This window comes from Protopterus annectens, chromosome 1.part1, assembly GCF_019279795.1.
Source record: "Protopterus annectens isolate FY-2018-M chromosome 1.part1, PAN1.0, whole genome shotgun sequence".
Taxonomy (NCBI): domain Eukaryota; kingdom Metazoa; phylum Chordata; order Ceratodontiformes; family Protopteridae; genus Protopterus; species Protopterus annectens.
The window spans coordinates 1,357,113,018-1,357,136,694 of record NC_056726.1 but is presented as its reverse complement, the minus strand read 5'-3'; the positions used below and the strand labels follow the sequence as shown (position 1 = coordinate 1,357,136,694).

The window sequence follows — 23,677 nt, the reverse complement described above, 5'->3', positions numbered from 1 at the left end:
CTGAATACACAGTCAGAAGCCAGTGCCTGCAAAGCAGCTCCGGACCCATCCAAGGTAGAGACATCCGTAGGTCCGACAGTTAAGCATCTCGCAGCATACCAAACTCCGAATGGGTCTTAGTAGAGGCCTGCGAATCTAAAGTAGTGGGTATCAGGGGCTGCGAAAGCACCTCACTGAGTACCGGCGAATTAGCGACTGGCTTAGGAGAAGCGTTGTCGACAGCTTTGGACCTAAGCGGCCTGTCTCTGTCTTTATCTTTACGTTTTTTCGGAATGTCGGTAGTCGGATAGCTTACCAAAGACATATCTGGATATTTGAACTGAGTACCAAAATATTTAGAAGCGTAAATACACCGATGACGAATAGTTTGTTGCTTAAATAAGGCACAAAACCGAAAGCGAGGTACATCGTGGTCAGGGCCTTGCCAAGGAATACAGTACGAATGAAAATCTTTGAGGTATTTGCTTTCCACAAGAAATACAATTATTGACTTTTACTGACATCAGTTTAGAGCAAGAAAAAGTTTCCCCAATGGGGTACTTAGCTTTAGTTGAAGACTTTGGTCCTGAAACTCGAAAATGAAAATTTCAGGAGTCGGCCGACCGGCACTTGCGAACTGCTTCTGCTTCGGGCACCGCATGGCAAGAAAGACTGAAGTAATGGCGTCGGCTGCATGCTTTATACCCCTGACTACTTGACGTCATGGAAGATGAGACGGCAACAAATGCAGGACCCAAGACTTTGATAATCAGGCCGACTGAGGGCTACCGCAAGTATATAACCCAAATGTGATGACTGCAACAGTGAAACATGAAGAACATCTGATGGTGCATGGAGCCTGCCCTGAAGCGTAGATATTTCCTGCAAGATTCCCTTACTGGAATGTGCTGGTAAGCTTCCTTTAAGTTTAAGGTTGGCAACCAGGCACCTTTGCCGAGCATAGGAAGCAGCTGTTGAAGTGTTAGTATTTTGAATTTTGGGATTACCAGAAAGGTGTTTAGAATAGAGAGGTCCAGGACAGGACACCAGGAGCTTTCTTTTCTGGGTACCAGGAAAAGTCTTGAATAAAAACCTTGTCCCCTTTCTTCTGCTGGGACAGGTTGAATAGCCCTGATAGTTAAGAGAGAGAGAACCTGCTGTTGGGCCTTCGCCCACTGATTTGGGGGTAGGTCTGGCCAACCGTTTGGGGTTGGTAGTGAGTGGAAGTGGAATCTGTATCCTTGGGAAACTATGTTCAAAATCCATTTGTCCCAGGTAATGAGTTCCCAGTTTTTTGCATGCAATGTGAGCTTTCCTCCTAAGGGAGCACGCAGTTGAGCAAGACTTGGGAGGGTTAGGTTAAGTCATTGTGCCATTTTTCCATAGGGAGGAGGTTTACTGCTCCCTGCTTTGGAAGTGGGAGCCTTCCACTGCTTAGACCTGTGCGCAGTCTGAGACTGTAACCTAGGTGGTCTGCTGTTCCTGGGTTTGGACTGAGTGGGCCTGGAAGAGACTGGAAAGGACCAATTCTATGAAGGCCGATATCTACTAAATCTGTGAGGCTGTACTTGTAGGAAATCTTTAACAGTTTGCATAGATTTAGCATTTTCCTCCATCCTTTTGAGGATGACTTCTGCTTTATTGCCAAACAGGTGGTCTTGATTTAAGGGAACATCCAGTAATTTAGCTTTAACATGATCTGGAAGTTTTACTCCTTAAGCCAAGCATGCCTTCTAAGTACAGACCCAGTGACAGCAGCCCTGCAAAATGCTTCTAAAGAATCAAAACTACATTGCAAAGTATGTTTACCAACTTGTTCTGCAGAATGCATTAAATCCTGTAATTCTTTGTGTTCAGCACAGGCAGGAATCAACATAATTTGATGTTTAAGTAGTCACATAATATGCTGCTGGCACTTTAACATATGAAACTGGCAATTTAAAGCCCTAATGGCCAAAGTAGCAGAAGTGTACACCGTCTTACACCATCTGTCTAAGGCTCTAGAATCTCTATCAGAAGGAGTAGGATTTTTGGCAGCAGTAGCCTTAATGCCTTTTGGTCCTTGGGAAATGGTCGCTGGATCCACAGTAGGATTCTTGAAAAGGAACTTGTGAGAGTCAGGTACTCTGTAATACCGGTCATGTTTTCTAGGAGCTGGAGGTAAAGAATCTGGGGAAAGGCTAGATTCCAAAAAAGCATCATCTACAATGTCCAGAATAGGAGGGATAGCTAAAGGCCTGTGTTGAGGAAGAAGTAAGAATTCCCTAAGCCTCTTTTTGGAGTCAGAGTAATCCTGACTTTCAAAGCGGAAATGCTCCTTAAGAGTGTGCAAGGTTTCACCAAAAGAAAAATCTTCTGGAGGGGAGGCAAAGGGAATGGAATCCTCTGCATCAGAATCCTCATAGGCAGATGAGGGCAAACCCTGGTAATCAGAAGGAACAGAAATATCAGATTCCTGATCAGAAGAATCAGAAGGAAAATCAGTCCTAGGTCTCTTAGAGGGGAAGGCTGACTTCCCCTAATTAAGGTAATAAGATCTTCAGCCATTCTAAGCATTTTATTTTTAGACATATGGGCCTGAGCATGCGGTTTGGACGTTGGTTTTCTAGGCATGGTGCGAGTTTTAGGCCTGGATGATGAAGATGGCATCTGTTTAAAATGCAAGTCTGTAGGCCTGAATACACCCTCAGAAGCCAGTGCCTGCACAGTGGCTCCGGACCCATCCAAGGTAGAGACAGTCGAAGAAGCATCTCGCGGCATACCGGACTCCGAATGGGTCTCAATAGAGGCCTGTGAATTTGAAGTAGCTGGTATCAGGGGCTGCAAAAGCGCCTCACTGCGTACCGGTGGACTGGCAACTAGCTTAACGGAAGCATCGTCGGCTGTTTTGGACCTATGCGGCCTGTCTCTGTCTTTATCTTTACGTTTTTTAGAAAGATAGGTAGTCGGATGGCTTAACGCATTTCGGAGTACTGATACAGAGTAACAAAATAATTTGCTGCAAAAATAGCCCGACGACGAATAGTTCAGGGGTTGAACAAGGCACAAAACTGACAGCAAGGTACGTTGTGGTCTGGGCCTAAGCAAGGAATGCAGTACGAATGAAAATCTTTATGAGGTATTTGCTTTCCACAGGTAAGACAATTGTTAACTTTTACTAACATCGGTTGGAGCAAGAAAAAAGATCCCCAACTGGGTACTTATCTTTTTTTTTTGAAGACTTTGTTTCTGAAACTCAAAAACGAAAATTTCAGAAGTCGGTTGACCGGCACTTGCGAACTGCTTCTACTTTGGGCACCGCACGGCAAGAAAGACTGATGTAGTGGCATTGGTTGCATGTTTTATACCCCTGACAACCTGACGTCATTGAAGAAGAGACAACATCCGACGCAGGAATCCAAGACTCTGGTATTCAGGCTGGCTGAGGGCTACCTGCAGGCAGATAACCCAAATGTGATGACTGCAACAGTGAAACACGAAGAACATCTTCAAAACAGTAAACAGCAACAGGGAAGTTAACATCAGTTTCCTGAAGATCTATTCCTGCAGAAGGTATGCCTTTAATCTTAATTAACTTGGCATGTTTGGCCTTAATAGGTGAAGGTTTGACAGAGTTAGCACATTTGAAAAATAGATTCTTAGACAAGATCTAAAGGGGGCTGTCTTGACTACAGAACTAGAAGGATACAGAAATACCCAAAAGAAAAGGACAGTCCTAGTCCCTTATTCTTACATTTAGAAACAGAAATAAAGGATATCTGAAAACAAACCACCTGCAGGGACTTGGCTCTAACAGACAGGTATGAAGTTGCATCCTTTACCTCCTTAAATGCAACTAGACCTGCACAACGTTCAGACTCATGCTGAGAACCTACAAAATAAACACGTGTGACTGATGACATGCTTAATATGCTTGTCAAAAGTACAAGTTGTGATAACTTCACAAGTCCAAGTAAACTTAACAGGAATACCAGAAAAAAACAAAAGTATACACACAAAGCCTGTGTTGAAATAGTCAATTAAATATCTAAGCTTTTACAAAAATGTAGCATGAGCCACTTAGAATCCAAACAAACACATTCAGCAACAGGAACTGAAGAATGAAGAGAGATGCTGTGTAGTGGGTAGTGTGAGAATTATGAGGGGCAAATGAAGACTGGAAACATTTACCCTGTCAAGTTGAGCATGTACAGAAAAAAAATCTTACAGGTAAACAAAGACTGAACCTTTTCAGGCAGTTCAAGCTTGTCTTGGGGTGGAATCTTGTTTACATAGACGCATTTCCTAAAAGCTGCACCTATTTTGGAATAGTCGACAACAAAGCAGCAACTACGCAAATAATAAAATCAATGTCAGAAGTAACACTTCTGTATTCTTTTTTTTAACTAAACAAGTGCAATGCCAAAATGTAGCAAGGGAAGCAATAAAGAGATACGTTTCCAAAAATTAAAACATTTCAAGTAACTGAGCTGAAAAATCCCAGAAGTTAAAACAAATCAAACAGTACAAGAAATAACTTACTCAGAAACCTATAAAAATGTGCCACAGATGTTTAATAAGCAGCCCGAGGCGCTCTCTGAGATATGTGAAAGCTGCTGCACAGCACAACAGATCTCAAGAGCAAAACCCCACACTGTCCCATTATGGATAAAAAGGAAGAGATTTGGTAAACCTGGTAAAGTTGCAGACGATGACATACTAGCACCCAACACCATCAATTTAAATTAATTTATTTAGATTTTATTTTAATTTAATTTGTATTTGTTAACCAGGGTACAGCACTAATCCACAGGAACCTTTCTCCAGAACGGGACTGGAGCACTGACTGGTTGAGAGATCTGCTCAGTCACACAGCAGGCAAATGAAGGCTGAGGGAATAAAATACTCAACAGGAAGCAGCTTGCTAACAGTTCATAGCCTTAATCCTCTGTGTTACTAAGTAGCGTTATTAAAGATGAACCTCCGCACACAAGACCACATGACAAATGCTGGAGAAACCAGCAGGAAAGCTTTCTCAGTGTGCTGGCCAAATACTCCTTTGTCTATATAATTACTACATTATGCATCTTCTGAGAAAAAAGCGTAGACCTAAAGGGACTAAACAGGGTCAACAAAGGATTAAATAACACACTTAAAAGGGTGAATTTGTTGAAGCTTATACCCATTATTAAAGAAGCCTCTCTCAAACTAGCAGAAAGCTCACATAGTAGTGTGGAAATTCTACCTATCATCGTGCAAATCAGTCCATTATAACCATTAAACTTTCCTCTCCTTCTTACCTGAAGTCTTCCATCCAGAGTTCTCTGGATTGTGACACATTTGCTAGGATGTGCTCCATTTGTGGTTATTGCAGTAATCAAAGAATCCAATTCGTCTTTCTTTTCTTTTAGTTTCTTCACCAAGCTTTCAATAGCTCGTTTTGCAAATGTTTCACTTTCTCCTCCCTGCCGGTGGCACATCAGGCTATGAACAATACTTAGGCAGGCATCGTTGCTAGTTGGTGTGCTAGTAATTGACATGTTAATATCAAACAATGGAATATTCCCTTCCAGTTTACAGCAGTCAGTTAAATCTTTGTGCAGTGATGCTTATTTTCTGCTGATGCAGTACCCAATACCTGCAGTAAAGTATGGAAGACTTCAGTACAACCTGTAAAACAAAAAATGTACAACTAAATAACCGTAAAACGTACATGAACATTTTAATTTGTAAAAAAAAAAAAGTGTACATTTTACATGCAGTTAACAACATGCTGTGAAACAAAGCCTTGCTGTCTCAAACCAAATGGAGTAATCACGGGAAAGCCCACAAAGAATTCATAATAAAGTCCTGTAACTATTCTTTACCAACTGAGCTGAGGAATCCATACAGTATTTAATATGCAATGGATTTTGCATCCAAGATTTATTTATTATCCCACTTGCACATTCATTTTATTTAGGTTCTACCGACTGCTAAAGTCCTAAGAGACCTATGGCCTCACTGCAAGGGAGACCTAAGTGTATTCAGACTGAGTTGGTAAATTTTGGCCAGGGCACTGAGGAAACTCTCCTACCCTTTTCGATAACTGTTCTTTATATAATTTTTAAACCTGTACTGAAAGCTTCCAAAAAACAGCTAATGCAGCCACTGAAATGTGCCTCAGTTTCAACACCATTAGTCGCAGTACTGCAAATTAAACAGTTAAACAGCAAAATGGAGAAATCCCAATTTTCTAATACAACTGACTTAGATTCTGTTCCACTTGTACTGTGCACTGGAGCTGAAGGGGTATGTGCAAGTTTGTTTGTTTTTTCATCTAAACTCAGGACTGGCATACAGGGATGTCCAATTTTATTTGGTCTAAGAAAGCCATACTTCTTGGATAAAACAGTTGTAAAACCAGTCGTGTGATCTCACAACCTTTTATCAAAGCCTCATTACAGACTGTGTGTGTGTCACTGTCTAGCTGTGGACAGATCCCAAGTTAGCATGGCACATCAGAAGTGTTCTAACAGTGGAATATCTTTGCGTGATTATTGTGATGACAGGTTAATGGGATCTGTAAAGGTAAATATTTTATATTTTAGTGCGTTTTACATTTTTACCACATTTGATTTAACTTTAGCTTATTTTTAGTGTTTTGACAATTTCATTTGAATTAGATTAATAGCTACTTTACATTTTTAGATAGTTTATTCACACAGTGATGGCTTCTTTCAATGATTATGCACTGATTTCATAGGATTAAATTTAGGGTTAAGTGCAGAAATTGTAGAGTTTATCTTAGTCATGGAACAGGTAATCATTTAGTGTTTTGTTTTAACTGTGCTAAGTTAAACAAATTAAGGATTCTCAACAGTAAGACCATAGTTGATGTGAAGACAACTGAACTTGAATTAGACTTTGTATCATCTTGCTAGAAAGATTTAACTGAAGCACTGGCTCATTCAGGGAACTGTCAATCTGTTTTTTCTACATATAATACTAACTTTGAATATCCTCAAATACAAATTTATCTAACAGTATCAAATTTGTATCCTATGAAAGGGGAGTGCCACACCCCACCCGATTCAGAAGAAATCAAAACAGCTAGTGTTCCTGTTGATAACAAATAAATTTAAGTTATTAAAACTACTTCCCCCACTAGTTTTGTTTCCTGAAATTGTAATAACTTCAAACAAAAAAAAAAAAGAAATGAAGTCGGATCCGACTCGGCTATTTTACAAGTTTCAAATTTGAAGATCACACTCCTCCTCTCCAATCCATAATGTCTCATTCCCCCAGAGTACCTCAGATCAAATTTGCTGCTAACATATATAAACGAAATTATAATACATATATATGTACATATATATATATATATATATACACACAAATTAGATACATATACAAAAATTATATTTTATATACATATATATATATATATATATATATATATATATATATACATACATACACACACACACACACACACATATACACACACATATATATATATATATATATATATATACACACATACACACAGGTTCATAGGTGTGTACTAAGCTAATGGCCCTTGGGCCTTTACAAGCCTAGTCATAGGATTACCCTGGCATAGTGCCACCTGACCTTAGTTCCCAGTGCCTCTGTCAAGTACAGCCACTGGAGTTATCCCCAGGGTGAATTTTCTGTTTCCCCTCCACTCAAGACTTCTCTTGAGGGTCAGTGAGGTGCTTTGCTTGACATGTATGGGAAGCCTGTTCCATAGCATGGGCAGTCTCTGGCTTATGAACCTTCCCTCCAGCATGTTCTGTTAATTGTGGTAATGAGGATGAGGTCTCTGGAGTGTGTGGTGCGAAGGGATTGGGATTTCTTTAGATGTAGCATTTCTAACAGAGCTGGGTCAGACATGGCTTTATAAGTCAAGCAGAGATGGCCTCTAAGTAGGCAATATGAGACAGAGAATAGCTGGAGTTTTTTGAGTCAGTCTATACAGAGCAAGTGTTTAAGGCCTAGGATCCTCTTTGTGAGGTACTTTTGTGGCCTCTCTGGTTCTTGCAGGTGTCTAGTGAGGTACATGCCAAATGGGGCATTATACTCGATGATTGGCCTAATGAGGGAAGAGTAGAGGGAGACAATGACCTCTTTCTTCCTGGATGCAAACCCTTAGTAATGAGATGTGCCACATAGAAGGACTTTCTGACCACAGTGGCAATGTGGTGATCAAAAGAGAGGGTGCTGTCCACCTGTGTTTCCAGATCTCTTATAACGCCTTCTGTGTTCCGTGGACTACCATCAATGTGGTGATTCATGGGAACCGGCTTTTTCCCCAAAGGGGATGACGACATTGTTTGGCACGGGTTCATAGGTTGGTACCAGGCTATCGGCCCTAGGGCCTATACAAGCCTAGCCATAACAATTCCCTGGCTATTTCTTCCCACACTATTTACTTCCCTGGTCCCCTGTCTAGCAGGGCGACTGACATGATCCCTGGGGTGAATTTCCTTTCTCCCATCCAATCGTCAAGGTTCCTTTTGATGAGGGCCAAAGAGGCGCACTGCTTGACATGTATGGGCAGTCTATTCCAGAGTCTGGGGAGTCTCTGGGTCAGGAACCTATCCCTCCAGCATGTTTCGTTTACTGTGATGACAAGGTTTAGATACCTGGAGCGTGTAGCTCTGAGGGATTGAGATTTCTTTAAGTGGAGCATGTCCAACAGCTCTGGGTTTGACATGGCCTTGTATGTCCAGCAAAGATCGCCTCTGAGTAGACGATATACCACAAAGTATAACTGGAGTTTTTTAAGGCGGTCAGCGTAGGGCATCTGCTTTAGGCCTGTGATTCTTTTAGTGAGGTATTTCTGCGGCCTTTCCAGTTGTTGCAGATGTCTTGAGAGGTACATACCAAACAGGGCATTGTATTCCACAATGGGTCTAATGAGGGATGAGTACAGTGGGACAATGACCGCCTTTTTTCTGGATGAAAAGCCCTTAGTGATTAGGTGTGCCACACAGAAGGATTTTCTGACTGTTGTGGCAATGTGGTTATCGAAGGTGAGACCACTGTGTCCCTAAGTCTCATCACACTTTCGGTGTTAGTGCACTGCAACCTATGTGGTAATTCACGGGTACATTTTTTTCCCAAATGGAATAACTATACATTTCTTGGCATTGAGCTTGAGCCCATGGCTCTGGCATCAAGCATCTGTTTCTGTAAAGCCCTTTTGTAGAGTATCCACATCATTTGGGGATTCAGTAATGACTCCCAGTTTGCAGTCATCTGCAAACTTTGTTAGCCAGAGTCCCTTAGTGTTGGCATGTACTTTACAGAAGTAGATGCCAAACAAAAGCGGCCCCAGGACTGAACCCTGAGGTACTCCACTTGTCACTTGTCTGGAGCTGGATTTGGAGTCGGCTACTTTTACAGTGTGGGTTTTGTCAGTAAGCCAGTTGGCAACCCATCGAGTGAAGTAGGAATTAATGCACAGCTTAGTAAGTCTACCTATGAATCCAGAGTGGGGGATGGTGTCAAAGGCCTTGGCGAGGTCCAGATGAGCTGTGTGGACCGCCTTACCCTCATCCACAGCTTTGGAAACTGATTTGAAGAAATCAATTAGGTTCAGGAGACAAGATCGGCCCTTCACAAACCCACACAGGGTGGGGTCCAGTGTTTGAAGGTTGCCAATGTCTGTTTATAAGTTCCATGATAATACGTTCCATGGCCTTGCAGATCAGGCTCGTCAGACTGATGGGGCAGTAGTTCCTGGGATCCAAGGTGGATCTCCGCTTGTGGAGTGGGATAATTACAGCTGTGCGCCACTCAGTGGGCACGAAGCCTGAGGTGAGGCTATGATTAAACATGACACTTAGGTGAGGTGCTAGTTCATTTTGCAGTTCATTGAGTTTAAGGCCATGGCTCTGACACCAGTCGTTGGTCACAGTGAGGCCATTCTGTAGGATGTCAATATCACTTGGGCAGTTACTAACAGCTCCTAACTTGCAATCATCTGCGAACTCTGTCAGCCAGAGTCCCTTTATATTGGCTTGCACTTCAGAGAAGGAGATACCAAACAGGAGAGGAGCCAGGACCGAACCCTGTGGAACTCCACTCATGACTAATCGGCAGTCTGACTTGGAGTCAGCTACTTTCACACTGTGGTTCTGTGAGTCAGTTTGCAACCTACCTAGTGCTACAGGGGTTGATGCCAAGCTTGGTGAGTTTTTCTACGATTCCTGAGTGGGGAATGGTATCAAAAGCCTTGGCCAGATCAAAGTAGGCTGTATGAACCACCTTGCCTTCATCCACAGCTCTGCTGACTTGACTCAAAGAAGTCGACCAAGTTGAGGAGGCATGATCTACCCCTCACAAAAGCAAACCGTGTGGGATCCAGAGTTTGGAAATTCCCTATATCCTTGTTTATTAGGTCCATGATGATGCGTTCCATAGCTTTGCATATCAGACTCGTCTGGCTAATGTGGCGACAGTTCCCAAAGGTCTGTAGTCGCTCCTCCTTTGTGGAGAGGGGTGACTGAACTGTAGCACTGTGCCATTCGGCAGGGACAAAGCCTGAGGTAAGGCTGTGATTGAACAGGGCACACAGGTGAGGTGCAAGTTCACTCTGTAGTTCATGTAGAACACAACCAGGGATATTGTCAGGTCCCAAAGAAGCTGTATTCTTGGCCTTCAACAGTACTGTTTTAACCTCTGCAGCAGTAATACTGGGTGCCTGGCAATCCACTGGTATTGTGATTGGTCCTTTGGGGGGGTAAAGTTGGCACCAAGTCTGTCAGCCAGTATATTATCAATATCTGTTGGCACTGTACAGGAGGTACCACTGTGCAGTAGCTCAAAGCAAATCTGGGTATTACCGTGGAGATTCTTTCCATAACTATAGAAGGCATTGTGGTTGTCTTTACTATCTGCTGCAATTCTGTTTTCATACCTAGCTTTAGAGGATTTGATGAGGGATCTCAACTTTTTGTTGAGACAGATAAGGGAGTTTTTCCAGTCTTGGGACTCCATCTTATTCCATATCAGTTTCCTCCTTCTGTTGTAGAGTTTATGGCAGGGGACCACCAGATTGGCTTCCTTTTTTTGGAGGAGAGTGTCTTGGTTCTACTGCGTATGGCAAGATCCATGCATTTGTGTACGTGTTCATACAGTGCACTGGTGTATGATTCTGCGGTCATGCAACTATTCTCCATTTGCATGGGTGCAGTTAGCTACCTCTGTTTTTAGGATCCCAAAGTTAGCTTTGGAGAAGTTTTTCATGGCAGTTACCTTTGCTGGGGGGGTGGGAGGAATGTGGATTTCCAAGGTGATTAGTCTGTGGTCGGATCTAACCAGGGAGGAGCTGACTATTGGTGTAGAGCAACGGTCGCCCATGTTAGTAATGACCAGGTCAAGGATGTTGCTACCACTAGTGGGGGTAAGAATGAGCTGATCCAGTGCCTTGGAATTGATGAACTCCAGGAAACGTTGGCTAAGTGTATTGGAAGAGGAGTAGTTTACCCAGTTAAAGGAGGGGTAGTTGAAGTTGCCTAGTAAGAGAGTGTTAGGTTGGATCCTAATATTCTCCAAGGTGCTTAGGAATGTGGGGTGCGAGTCTTGGAACATGGTTAGGGACCTACAGCAGGCTATGACCTGAATCACGGTCTTCCCCAATGTTAGCTGCACTTGAAGTATCTCTCATGCGTTATGTTGGGCTACCAGTCTGGAGGTGAGAGCATCCTTTATGAATATGGAAACACCACCGCCTTTGAAGCTTCAGTCCAAGTTCTGGGTCCAAAAGGTGTGAAATGAGTTACAGCCTGGCAAGTGCAGGGGTGCTTTCTGCTGCCTTGAATCAGGTTTCTGTCACAGCACAAATGTCGATGTTCTCCATTTTAAGGAGTGCCTCCAGCGAGTGCATTTTGAGATTTAAACTTCCAGCGTTGAGCAACATGACCCTCAGATTGCATTTGTTTGTAGCTGCTACGGTGGTAATTTGGTCTTTGGAACACCGCCTAAAAAAGGCACTAAAGGTGTGGCAAGAGCCTTGGCCAGTATCCAGAAGCCCAGGCTGACAGATGCAGGCCATCTCTGGCAAAGCATCGAGGTCTGTTAATCATGTCATCCCAAGCAGAGAGATACTGGATCCCCTTAGAGGACACCAGAAACTTAGCCAACTGTTGAACTCATCATTTTCTGCTTGTACTGTTGTATCATTCTAGGTGATGGTAGGATGCTGACAGGCAGACAGACAGACACACACACAGACACACACACACAGCTTTACTATCAAAATCCTGAATGCAGATGCCCTGCAAATGGGATACTGAACAGCAGATGGTAGACTGCCATGTTGCAGACTGTCAGTAGTTCATATCAGCGAATGCCACTGTGCATTCACTGATATGAAGTCGATCTAAGAGCTAGAGATAGTGGTACAGTGCTGACTGGGAAATTCATCCCTTTCCTCACTGCAGTGCAATCTCAGAATTGGAATATATAGCTAGCAGGGGGTATGGTGGGTGCAGGGGGGCTTGCCCCCCGCCTAAAAGACATGATGCAACTTTCACACTGCATGTCATCTGTTCGACGTTAATATCACTTCTGTAGGTGTCGAGTATGTGAATCAATGTGAGCACACTATTTCATAACTCAAGCATTCCTTTCCTGTTTATGGGAATGCAATAGTTTTTCGACATTTTAATAGTAAACCATAGAGAGAGAGAGAGAGAGAGACAGACAGAGAAAGTATATATATGTGTGTGTGTGTGTGTGTGTGTGTGTGTGTGTGTGTGTATATATATATATATATATATATATAGATATATATATATATATACACACACACACACACACACACACACACACACACACAGAGAGAGATTATTTTAAGCCTAATCATACATCCACCATACAGAAAAAAATGACAGAGTGCACAGCTCGGGCTCAGAACAGGAGAGTACAGTTGTGTACCTACCATAAATGTAGATGTTAGAGTCTATTCACTGTTGCAGTCTTACACTTGTGTTATCCTGCTGGCAGGCTACACGCAGTCGGCCTGAATTCCAAAGTCCTGGTCCGGCGTCGGTTGCTGTCGCCTCTTACCTGACGTCAATGCGCCAGGGGTATAATAATGCAGCCGACACCATTTTCTTCAGTTTTTCTTGCCCCAGATGTCAGGTGCCCCCAAAAGCATAGGCTAAAACATTGCTTATAAAAAGCATACACTAAAATAAACAATACCTTCATCTACAAGCAAATACAGCACATAGGTTGTATAGAATAGAAAAGTACAGATAAGTCCCAGCAAAAGAAAGGGGGATGGTAGGTGGGTAACCTGGACTGCAACAGTGAATACACTCGAACATCTACATTTATGGTAGGTACACAACTGTACTATGTTCATCGTGTGTCACTGTTCATAGGTTCATACTAGGCTATCTGCCCAAGGGCATTTATAAGCCTAGCCCATAGTTATTTGGCTTTCGCCACCCTTTTAGTTTGAATAAAACTATGCCTATTATTTTGCTGTGCCTCTGTCAAGCAGTGACACTGAAGTAATCCCTGGGGTATACCTGCGATCCCCCATCCATTGGTCAAGATTCCTCTTGAACAAGGCCAGCGAGGTGCTCTGCCTCACATGTACCGGGATTTTATAGGTTCATGTTGCAGTCATTACACTTGGGTAGAATCCCAAAGCTGAGGTAGGGTGGCTGGGTCTAGATTGGATTTGGCGAAGCTAACAAGCCCTGCAGAACTGCAGTAGCAAAGCCTGCTCTGGATTTGGAGTAGAGAGGTAGGTGGTAGTGCTTGGTAAAGTGTGCACTGAGTTCCAGGTTGCAGCTTCTAAAATGTCTTTGGTTGGTACCCCTCTGAGGAAAGCTGCTGAAGTGGCTGCTGCTCTGGTAGAATGAGGCCTAATGCCCTTGGGCACAGATTTGCCATGTTGTGCATAACAGAAGCAGATGCAGTGTCCTATCCATTTGGAGATTGTCTGCTTTGTAATAGGCTTTCCTTGTGATCCTGCAGCATATGCTACAAACAGTTGCTCAGTTTTTCTGAAAGCTTTTGTTTTGTCCAAGTAAAATCGTAGTGGTCTGTGTATATCCAAAGAGTGCACAAGTCTTTCCCCTTTATTCTGGGGATTTGGGTAGAAAGTAGGCAAATGAATAGTTTGGTTTAAGGCCACATTGGAGACCACTTTTGGCATAAATGTTGGGTTTGTCTTTAGAGAAACCCTGTCCTGGTGAAAAATGAGGAAAGGTTCCACAGCCATCAATGCCTGTAACTCTGAAACTCTTTTTGCTAAAGTTATTGCTAGGAACAGAGCAGTTTTCCATGACAAGAATTTTAGATCAGCTGTGCTGGCTGGTTCAAATGGAGGCAGTGTTAGTTTTTCTAAATCAAAATTGAGGTCCCAAGTAGGTACTGGTGCTCTCCTAGGGGGTCTTATATTCCTTGCCCCTCTGAGGTACTGTCGTAGTAGAGGATGTGAGAAAATAGGAGGATCCGTACTGTAATGAGCTGAAATGGCATAGGCATGGATTTTAATAGATGAAAAAGATAGGCCTTTGTACAACATCTCAGTCAGGTATTGCAAAATCTGAGGCATATTAGGGACCAGAGGGTCAAGGCCTTGTGCCTGGTTCCAAGCACAGAATCTCTTCCATTTTTCTGCATAAGATTTCCTAGTGCTAGGTCTCCTGGCTTCCAAAATTACATCCATAACAGCTTTAGAGAGAGGTGCTGTCTGAGTGGCTACCTTATCTGCCATGCTGCTAGGTTTAAGGTTCTGAGTTGACTGTGCAGAATCTGATTGTTTTGCTGTGTTAGAAGTTGAGGGATTTGAGGTAGAGGCCAAGGTGGGCCTTGGGACAAAATCTTTAGGATCGGGTACCAGTGCTGGAGTGGCCAGTCTGGTGCAATCAGGATAATTTTTGGTCTTTCTTGTCTGACTTTTATAAGCACCTTGGTGAGAAGAGGCATCGGAGGGAAGGCATAGACTGTCAGGGTTTTCCAGCTGAAAGATAGGGCATCCACTTTCCATGCTTGAGAGTGATAAGTCCTTGTGCAAAATTTCTGTAATTGGCAATTGTGAGGGGAGGCAAAGAGATCTATGTCTGGGCGTCCCCACTCCCTTGTTATCATGTTGAACACTTGTGGATTTAGCTTCCATTCGTGAGGATCCATGACATTTCTGCTTAGTTCGTCTGCCAGTGGATTCTTTGTTCCTGGCAGGAATTGTGCTTGCAGATGTACCTGGTAGGTCAGTGCTGTGTTTCACAAAGTCACGGCTTGTCTGCATAGGGGGTAGGAATGTGTGCCCCCTTTCTCGCTTATGTACAACATAGCTGTGGTATTGTCTGTCTTTATTAATAATTGCCCTGGATGTATTAGGTCCTTGAAGGCTGTCAGGGCATTCTGTACAGCTAGCATCTCTTTTTGATTGATGTGAAGATGCATTTGTTCCTTGGTCCACGTGCCCTGAACACATTTTCCTGCCATATGTGCTCCCCAGGCATAATCCGATGCATCCGTTGTTATTGTCTGCCTGGCTGTAGGTAAGGTGAAAGGCTGTCCCTTGTTGTGGTGACAGGGCTGGGACCACCATTGAAACTCCTGTTGTAGGCAGGGAATCAAGGTTATGCCTGTCTCTAGGCTGTGACAATGCTGAGTTCAAACACTTTTTAGATACCAATGTAGTTTCCTCATATGCAGTTTGGCATATGGAATTAGTAGAATGCAAGAAGCCATGAAACCCAGGGCTTGCAGAATTTTTCTTGCAGGGAGCTGGGTCTTTGTTGCCATCATTTGAAAGTAATGTGTCAGTTGCCTTTGTTTGTCTGGCATTAGATAAGCCATCTGGGCAGTTGTATTTAAGCTTGCACCTAGGAATATTATCTCTTGAGAGGGCACAAGTTTTGATTTCTTTTCGTTTACTGTGTACCCTAGGCAAACTGGCAATCTTTTTACAAACGCCAGGTGCTTTACAACAGTGTCCTTGCTGCTCTCTGCTTGTATAAGGCAGTCGTCCAAGTAGGGATATATTTGAATTCCTTTTTGTCTGCAAAATGCAATTACTGGTACCAAGCATTTTGTGAAGACCCTGGGCGCAGTAGATAAGCCAAAGGGCAGAGCAGAGAATTGATAATGCATTGAGCCTGCTATAAATCTGAGTTATCTTCTGCACAATTGTCTGATTGGGACGTGCAGGTATGCCTCCTTGAGATCCAAAGTAACTAGCCAAGCCTCTTTGCCCAGCATGGGCAAGAGTTGTTGTAGTGTTAACATTTTTAATTTTGAAAAATCCAGGAAAATATTTAGGACTGACAGGTCCAGTATTGGTCTCCATGCTTTGTCCTGAGTACTAGGAAAAGGCGTGAGTAAAATCCTTGGCCCTGTCCTTCTTGTGGAACTTTTTGAATAGCTCCCATATCCATAAGAGCAGCAATCTGTTTTTGTGCCTCTGCCCATTGGTTTTGTGGCAGGTTTGGCATACCTTTTGGTTTTGGAAGCGTGTGGAAGTGGAACCTGTACCCTTGAGAAACTATATTCAACACCCATTGGTCTTGGGTGATCATGTGCCAATTTTTTGAAAAAAGTGCTAGCTTTCCCCCTAGGGGTGCTGTCAACTGGTAAGAGCTTGGCATTTGAAGAGGGAAGTCATTGTGACTGTTTCCTATAAGGTTGTGATTTGTCTTCTCCTTTGGGGGATGTAGCACCCCATTGTTTAGGTCTGTAGGAGCCTTGGAGCTGAGATCTGCCTCTTGGGTGTCTGTATCTGACTCTTTGTGGCCTGTCTGACACTGGAAAGGACCAATTTTTTAAAGGCCAGTTTCTGCTAAATCTAGGTGGTTGAACCTGTAAGAAATCTTTCACAGTTTGCATTGACTTTACTTTATTCTCCATTTTCTTTAACACCTCTTCTGCCTTAACACCAAACAAAGAATCATGCTGTAGTGGAGGATCAATTAATTTCACTTTAACATGGTCAGGTAAACTTGGCTCTTTCAACCAAGCATGTCTTTGAATAACTGAGCCTATAACTGCGGCTCTACAAGAAGCCTCTAATGAATCAAAACCACATTGCAGAGTATGCTTTCCCACTTGTTCAACTGCATGCAATAAATCCTGCATTTCTTTACTGTCAGGACCTTCCATATTTGTAACCATTTTCTACTTTAACAATGACATGAGATGCTGTTGATATTTAAGCATGTGAAACTGGCAGTTTAAAGCTCTTACAGCTAAAGTAGCAGAAGTGTAAACTTTTTCCCCCCATCTGTCCAGAGCTCTGGAATCCCTATCTGAGGGGACAGGATTTTTGGCAGTGGAAGCTTTAACCCCTTTAGGACCCTGAGAAATAGTTTCTGGGTCTGCGGCAGGGTTTTTGTAAAGGAATTTATGAGAGAGAGGGACCCTGTAGTACCTGTCTGGCTTTACTGGTGCAGGGGGTAAAGAATCTAGAGACAGACTGGATTCAGAAAAAACATCATCTACAATATCAAGCACAGGGGGGATAGCTAAGGGCCTGTGGTGAGGCAATAGGAGGAAATCTCTGAGCCTTTTCTTGGATTCTGAGTAATCCTGGCTCTCCCAATAGAAATGTTCCCTCATGGTGTGCAGGGTTTCCCCAAAAGAGTAATCCTCAGGCGGTGAGGCTGAAGGAATGGACTCTTCAGCATCAGAGTCCTCATAGGGAGGGAGAGAATAGCCCTGGTCAGAAGAAGAATCAGAGGAAATGGAAACCTGATCAGAGGAAACATAATCAGAGTCTTGCCTAGGCCTTTTGTCAGGAGGGGGATGGGAGCCCCTGATTAAAGTTATAAGGTCTTCGGCCATTTTAAGCATCTGTTTCTTTGGCATGGATGCCCGTTCTGGAGAATGCTAGACTTGTTTCCTGGTCTTTAATGGTATTTTTGACTTTGCCTTTGCTGCTGTAGTAGCTTTAATTGTAAGCTGTGAAGGTCTGAAAACACCCTCAGAAGCCGGTGCCTGCTCAGCGGCTCCGGACCCATCTAAGGGTAAATTTTCCGTAGACCCAATACCTTGAGTTTCCACAGGCCTCGGTGTCTCCACGTGGCTGTCGGTTACGGCCTGTGGCTCTGAGGTAGCGGGTGTCAGGGGCTGCAAAAGCACCTCACTGAGAACCGGCGACTGGCCTAGAAGAGGCTTTGTCGGTTTTGGACCTCGGATACCTGTCTTTTTCTCTGTCCTTGCGTTTTTTATACATTCCGGTCGTCGGTTGTTTCGACGGCATTATGTAATTAAATCTTCGTCCAAAATAATGTAAAGCAAATCAAACCGACGTTTAATAATGTGTTTATTGAATCTACCACAAAATCGACAACTAGCAACGTCATGGTCAGGACCTAGGCAAGGAATGCAGTAAGAGAGAAAGTACATATGAGGTATTTGCTTCCCACAAGAAATACAATTATTAACTTTTACTGACATCGGTCTGGAGCAAGAAAAAGTTTCTCCAACAGGGTACTTAGCTTTATTGAAGACTTCGGTTCTGAAATTCAATTTTGAAAATCTCAGGAGTCGGCCGACCTGCACTTGTGAACTGCTTTTGCTTCGGGCACCGCGCTGCAAGAAAGACTGGGGAAAATGCCAAACAAGGCTTTGTTGTCCAGAGGGGCTTTAATGTAATCAGATAAAGGTTGCAGCCTGAGCTAGGAATACCTCCTCAGAACATAACCAGAAGCAGCTTTTCTGGCTAAGGCCTCCATGGCATCTTAACTGCACTTGGAGTGGCTGGTAACCTGGGCAGAGGAATTTAGTATGGAGAAGAAAGTACAGTTCTGTACACTTACCATAAATGTAGATGTTAGAGTGTCTTCACTGTTGCAGTCATCACTGTAGGGTTCTTCCTGCCCGCAGGCAGCCCTCGGTCGGCCAGAATCCCAAAGTCTGGGTCCGGCGTCGGCTGTTCAGTCATGCTCCCTGACGTCACAGGGCTAGGAGTACAAAGCTGCCAGCCGACGCCATGTTCTCCAGTTTTTCTTGACCCAGATGTCAGGTGCCCAAAAGTGAAGGCTAATAGTAAAACAAAAATGTAACATACAACAAACCCCATACCCTGTAGCAAATACACCTCAGAAGAAGGGTGAAGTAGGAAACCACACTAATGAAAGTATAAGAGGGGACAGGAGGGTGGGTAACCCAGAGGGCAACAGTGAAGACACTCGAACATCTACATTTATGGTAAGTGTACATAACTGTACTATGTTCATCGTGTTTCACTGTTCAGTCATCACTGTAGGGTTGAATCCCAAAGCTGAGATAAAGGGTGGTGGTTATAGAGTAGAAGGGGCGGCTAGAAGGCCCTGCAAGACTGCAGAAGCAAAGCCTGCCCTAGACTTAAGAGTAAAGAGGGAGATTATAGTGCTTAGAGAAAGTATGCACTGAACTTCAAGTTGCAGCTTCCAAAATATCTTTGGTAGGTACTCCCCTGAGAAAGGCAGCTGAAGTAGCAGCAGCTCTGGTAGAGTGAGTCCTAATTTTTCCTGGGATTTGTTTTCCATGATGAGTAACAAAATCTTATTCCATGAGCAATCCATTTAGAAATGGTCTGTTTTGAAATAGCTTTGCCTTGGGAATTTGTTGCAGAAGAAACAAACATTTGCTCTGTTTTCCTGATATCTTTGGTTTTGTCCAAGTAAAAACGAAGTTGCGTGTGTACATCCAAGGAATGCAAGATCCTTTCCCCCTTATTTTGTGGAATAGTGAAAAAAGTTGGCAGGTGAATAGTTTGATTTAAAGCCACTTTGGAAACCACTTTAGGCATGAAAGTAGGATTAGTCCTTAAAGACACCCTATCTTGGTGAAAAATAATATAAGGTTCCACAGCCATGAGTGCTTGTAACTCCGAGACTCTCCTGGCTGAAGTCAAAGCCAGTAGGATAGCTGTCTTCTATGATAAATACTTAATATCAGATGTGGCAGCAGGCTCAAAAGGAGGCAGAGTGAGTTTTTCCAGAACATAGTTGAGGTCCCAGGCAGGTATGGGTGGTGTCCTAGGGGGCCTTAAATTCTTTGCTCCTCTGAGATATTCTTTCAGAAGTGGATGCGAAAAGATTGGAGGATCTGTATTGTAATGTGCAGAGATAGCTGAGGCATGTATTTTTATGGAGGAGAAGGATAAACCCTTATGTAGCATGTCTGTCAGGTAAAGTAAAATCAGTGGGATATTAGGAATGAGAGGATCCGAATCCTGAGCAAGCATCCAGGTGCAAAATCTCTTCCATTTACCTGCATAAGATTTTCTAGTGCTAGGCCGTCTGGCTTCTAAGATGACATCCATGACCTGTTTGGGAAGGAAAGGATTAATCATGGACCCTGAATTTGCCAGGCTGCCAGGCTAAGAGTTTTGACATGAGTGTGCAGAACCTGGCCCTGGTGTTGGGACAAAAGATTTGGAATCTGAGGTAAAATCCAAGGAGGCTCCTGGGACAGATTCATCAGTGTTGAGTACCAAAACTGACGAGGCCAATTTGGGGCCAGTAAAAGCATCATCTTGGGCTTGTCCTGCTTGATCTTTAATAACACCCGTGGAAGAAGAGGTAGTGGTGGAAAGGCATACCCCGAGAGGTTTCTCCTGCTGAATGATAGTGCATCCACTTTCCATGCTAGTTTGTGGAATGTCCTTGTGCAAAAAATCTGTAACTGGTGGTTGAGGGGGGATGCAAATAGATCTATGTCCGGGCAGCCCCAGGCTTCTGTAATCATCTTGAATATTTGGGTGTCTAGCATCCATTCGTGTGGGTCTGACAGGTTCCTGCTCAGGCTGTCTGCCAGAATATTTTGTTTCCCTGGCAGGAACTGAGCTTGTAGATCCACTTTGCAAGCTAGAGCTGTGTTCCATAGAGACATGGCTAGTCTGCAAAGGGGGTAGGAGTGTGAACCCCCTTGCTTGTTTATGTACCACATAACTGTGGTGTTGTCTGTCCGTATCAGTAGTTGTCCTGGTTGTAGAAGATCCCTGAAAGCCAAGAGGACATTCTGTACAGCTAACATCTCTTTTAAATTGATATGCAGGTGCTTCTGATCCTCTGTCCAAAAACCTTGCAGACCTTTTCCCTGCAAGTGGGCTCCCCATGCGTAATCCGAGGCATCCGTGGTTAACACTTAGCTGACTGGAGGCAGACTGAAGGCTTTCCCTTTGTTGTGAAGACATGCCATGGTCCACGAATGGAATTCCTTTTGTAGGCAAGGCAAGACAGCAATCTGTGTGTCTAGACTGTGGCAATGCTGGGACCATACACTTTTTAGGTACCATTGTATTTTTCTCGTATGTAGTCTTGCATTTGGTATAAGAAGGATGCAGGAGGCCATGTAACCCAAAGCCTGCAGGAATTTCCTTGCAGTTAGCTGAGTTACTGACGCCAAGGTTTTGAAAGTTGAAGCCAGCTGTAGTTGTTTTTCGGATGTCAGGAATGCCATCTGGGTTGTTGTGTTTAGAAGAGCACCCAGAAAAGTTATCTGTTGTGTGGATGTCAAATTTGACTTTTTTATGTTCACAGTGAACCCCAGGTACTTGAGAAGATTTTGAACAAATTCCAGGTGCTGGAGTAAGACATCCTTGCTGTCTGCTTGAATAAGGCAGTCGTCCAGATAAGGGTAAATTTGAATTCCCTTGAGTCTGCAATAAGCTACTACTGGTGCCAGGCACTTAGTGAAGACCCTGGGCACAGTAGACAAGCCAAAGGGCAGCGCAGAGAATTGGTAATGTTTCGAGCCGGCCATGAACCTGAGGTATTTTCTGCACTCCTGTCTGATAGGGATGTGTAGGTAAGCCACCTATAAATCCAATGTCACCATCCATGCATTTTTGCTCAACATTGGCAGGAGCTGCTGCAGAGTAAGCATCTTGAACTTTGGTATCTCCAGGAAAGTATTTAAGACTGACAGATCCAGGATGGGTCTCCATGAATTGTGCTTTCTGGGAACTAGAAAGAGCCTTGAGTAAAAGCCTTGCTCTGTCTCTGATTGTGGAACCAGTTCTATGGTCCTCATAGCCATGAGGGATCCCACCTGGTTTAATGCCTCTGCCCATTGGTGTTTTGGTAGATCTGGCCATCTGTTTGATCTTGGCAAGGTATGAAAGTGGAATTTGTAACCTCTTGAAACTACATCCAAAACCCACTTGTCTTTGGTTATGCAAGTCCAACTTCGTTGAAAAAGAGAGTTTTCCTCCTAGAGGGGCTTCCAGGAGAGAAGTTCCTGGAGCCATGCAGGGGGGGTCATTCAGCCTGTTTTCTATAAGATTGAGGTCTGTCCTCTCCATCCCTGGGGGTGGAAGCACTCCACTATCTAGGTCTGTAAGAGGTCTGTGCTTGGGCCCTCCATCTGGAGCGCCTATATCTACCCCTCTGAGGCCTGTCTGAGCTGGGAAAGGACCAATTTTTAGTTGGCCAATTTCTGCTAAATCTTGGAGGCTGAACTTGTAAGAAATCCTTAACCGTTTGCATGGATTTTGCCTTTTCCTCCATTTTCTTTATCACCTCTTCAGCCTTAGACCCAAACAAAACATTATGCTGAACAGGAGCATCAAGTAACTTTGCTTTCAATTGATCAAGTAAGTTTTGTTCCTTTAACCAAGCATGCCTTCGAATGACTGTGCCAGAGGCAGCCGCAAGAAGCCTCCAAGGCATCAAAACCACAGTGTAAACCATGCTTCCCCACTTGTTCAATAGCATGCATCAAATCGTGTAATTCCTTATTATCTGCACATGCAGAAATGGTACCTAGCTTTTGTTTCATAACAGACAGTAGAAATTGCTGATATTTTAGCATATGAAATTGACAATTTAAAGCCCTAATAGATAAAGTAGCAGAAGTGTACACTTTCTTGCCCCATCTCTCCAAAGCTCTAGAATCTTTATCCATCGGAATAGGGTTTTTAGCACAGGCGGCCTTAACCCCCTTTGGACCCTGAGAAATGGTTTCTGGATAAGCAGTAGGATTTTTGTAAAGGAACTGGTAGGAGTCAGGGACCCTGTAATATCTGTCAGGCTTAGCAGGGGCTGGAGGAAAGGAGTCAGGAGTTAAATTAGCCTCAGAAAAGGCATCATCCACAATATCCAAAATAGAAGGAATAGCCAGGGGTCTATGTTGGGGAAGAAGGAGGAAATCCCTAAGCCTTCTCTTAGATTCCGAGTACTCCTGTCCTTCCCAGTGAAAATGTTCCCTCATGTCATGTAAAGTTTCCCCAAAAGAAAAATCATCAGGGGGAGAAGCTGATGGAATGGATTCCTCCGCATCAGAATCCTCATAAGGAGGTAAAGTGTATTCCTGTTCAGAGGAAGACACTGAAGAAAAAGATGCCTGATCAGAAGATTCATAATCCATTTCTTGCCTCGGCCTTTTGTCTGGAGGGGGATGTGAACCCCTAATCATGGTTAGTAAGTCCTCCACAATTTTAAGTAGCTGTTTCTGAGATTTGGGTCCTAGATCAGAAGAGGCCTGGGCTGGTGTCTTAGATTTAGAAGGAGTTTTTGCCTTTGTCTTTGGCTTTGCGTTTATCAGAAGCTGTGTAGGCCTGAAAACCCCCTCGGAAGCAGATACCTGCACAGCGGCTCCGGACCCATCCGAGGGAGCATTGTCCGAAGGTCCTGTAGCTGGAGTGCTCAAAGGCCTAGTTGGCTCCTTGTGGGAGTCCGTTTCGGCAATCGGTTCTGAAATGGCCGGCAACAAGGGCTGCGAAAGTGCCTCACTGACGACGGCCGAAATTGTAGCT

The 23,677-nt window shown here is 43.7% G+C and overlaps 1 protein-coding gene across 1 annotated transcript in view; it reads right to left on the bottom strand.

Moving 5' to 3' along the window:
- SMAD4 (SMAD family member 4) overlaps positions 1 to 23,677 on the bottom strand; it is a 2,088,766-nt gene that overhangs the window by 1,858,945 nt on the left and 206,144 nt on the right. Inside the window, exon 2 of the mRNA XM_044082137.1 lies at positions 5,259 to 5,628. Coding sequence (XP_043938072.1) covers positions 5,259 to 5,498 — 240 coding nt within the window. The 5' untranslated portion in view covers positions 5,499 to 5,628. The remainder of the gene's footprint in view (positions 1 to 5,258; positions 5,629 to 23,677) is intronic.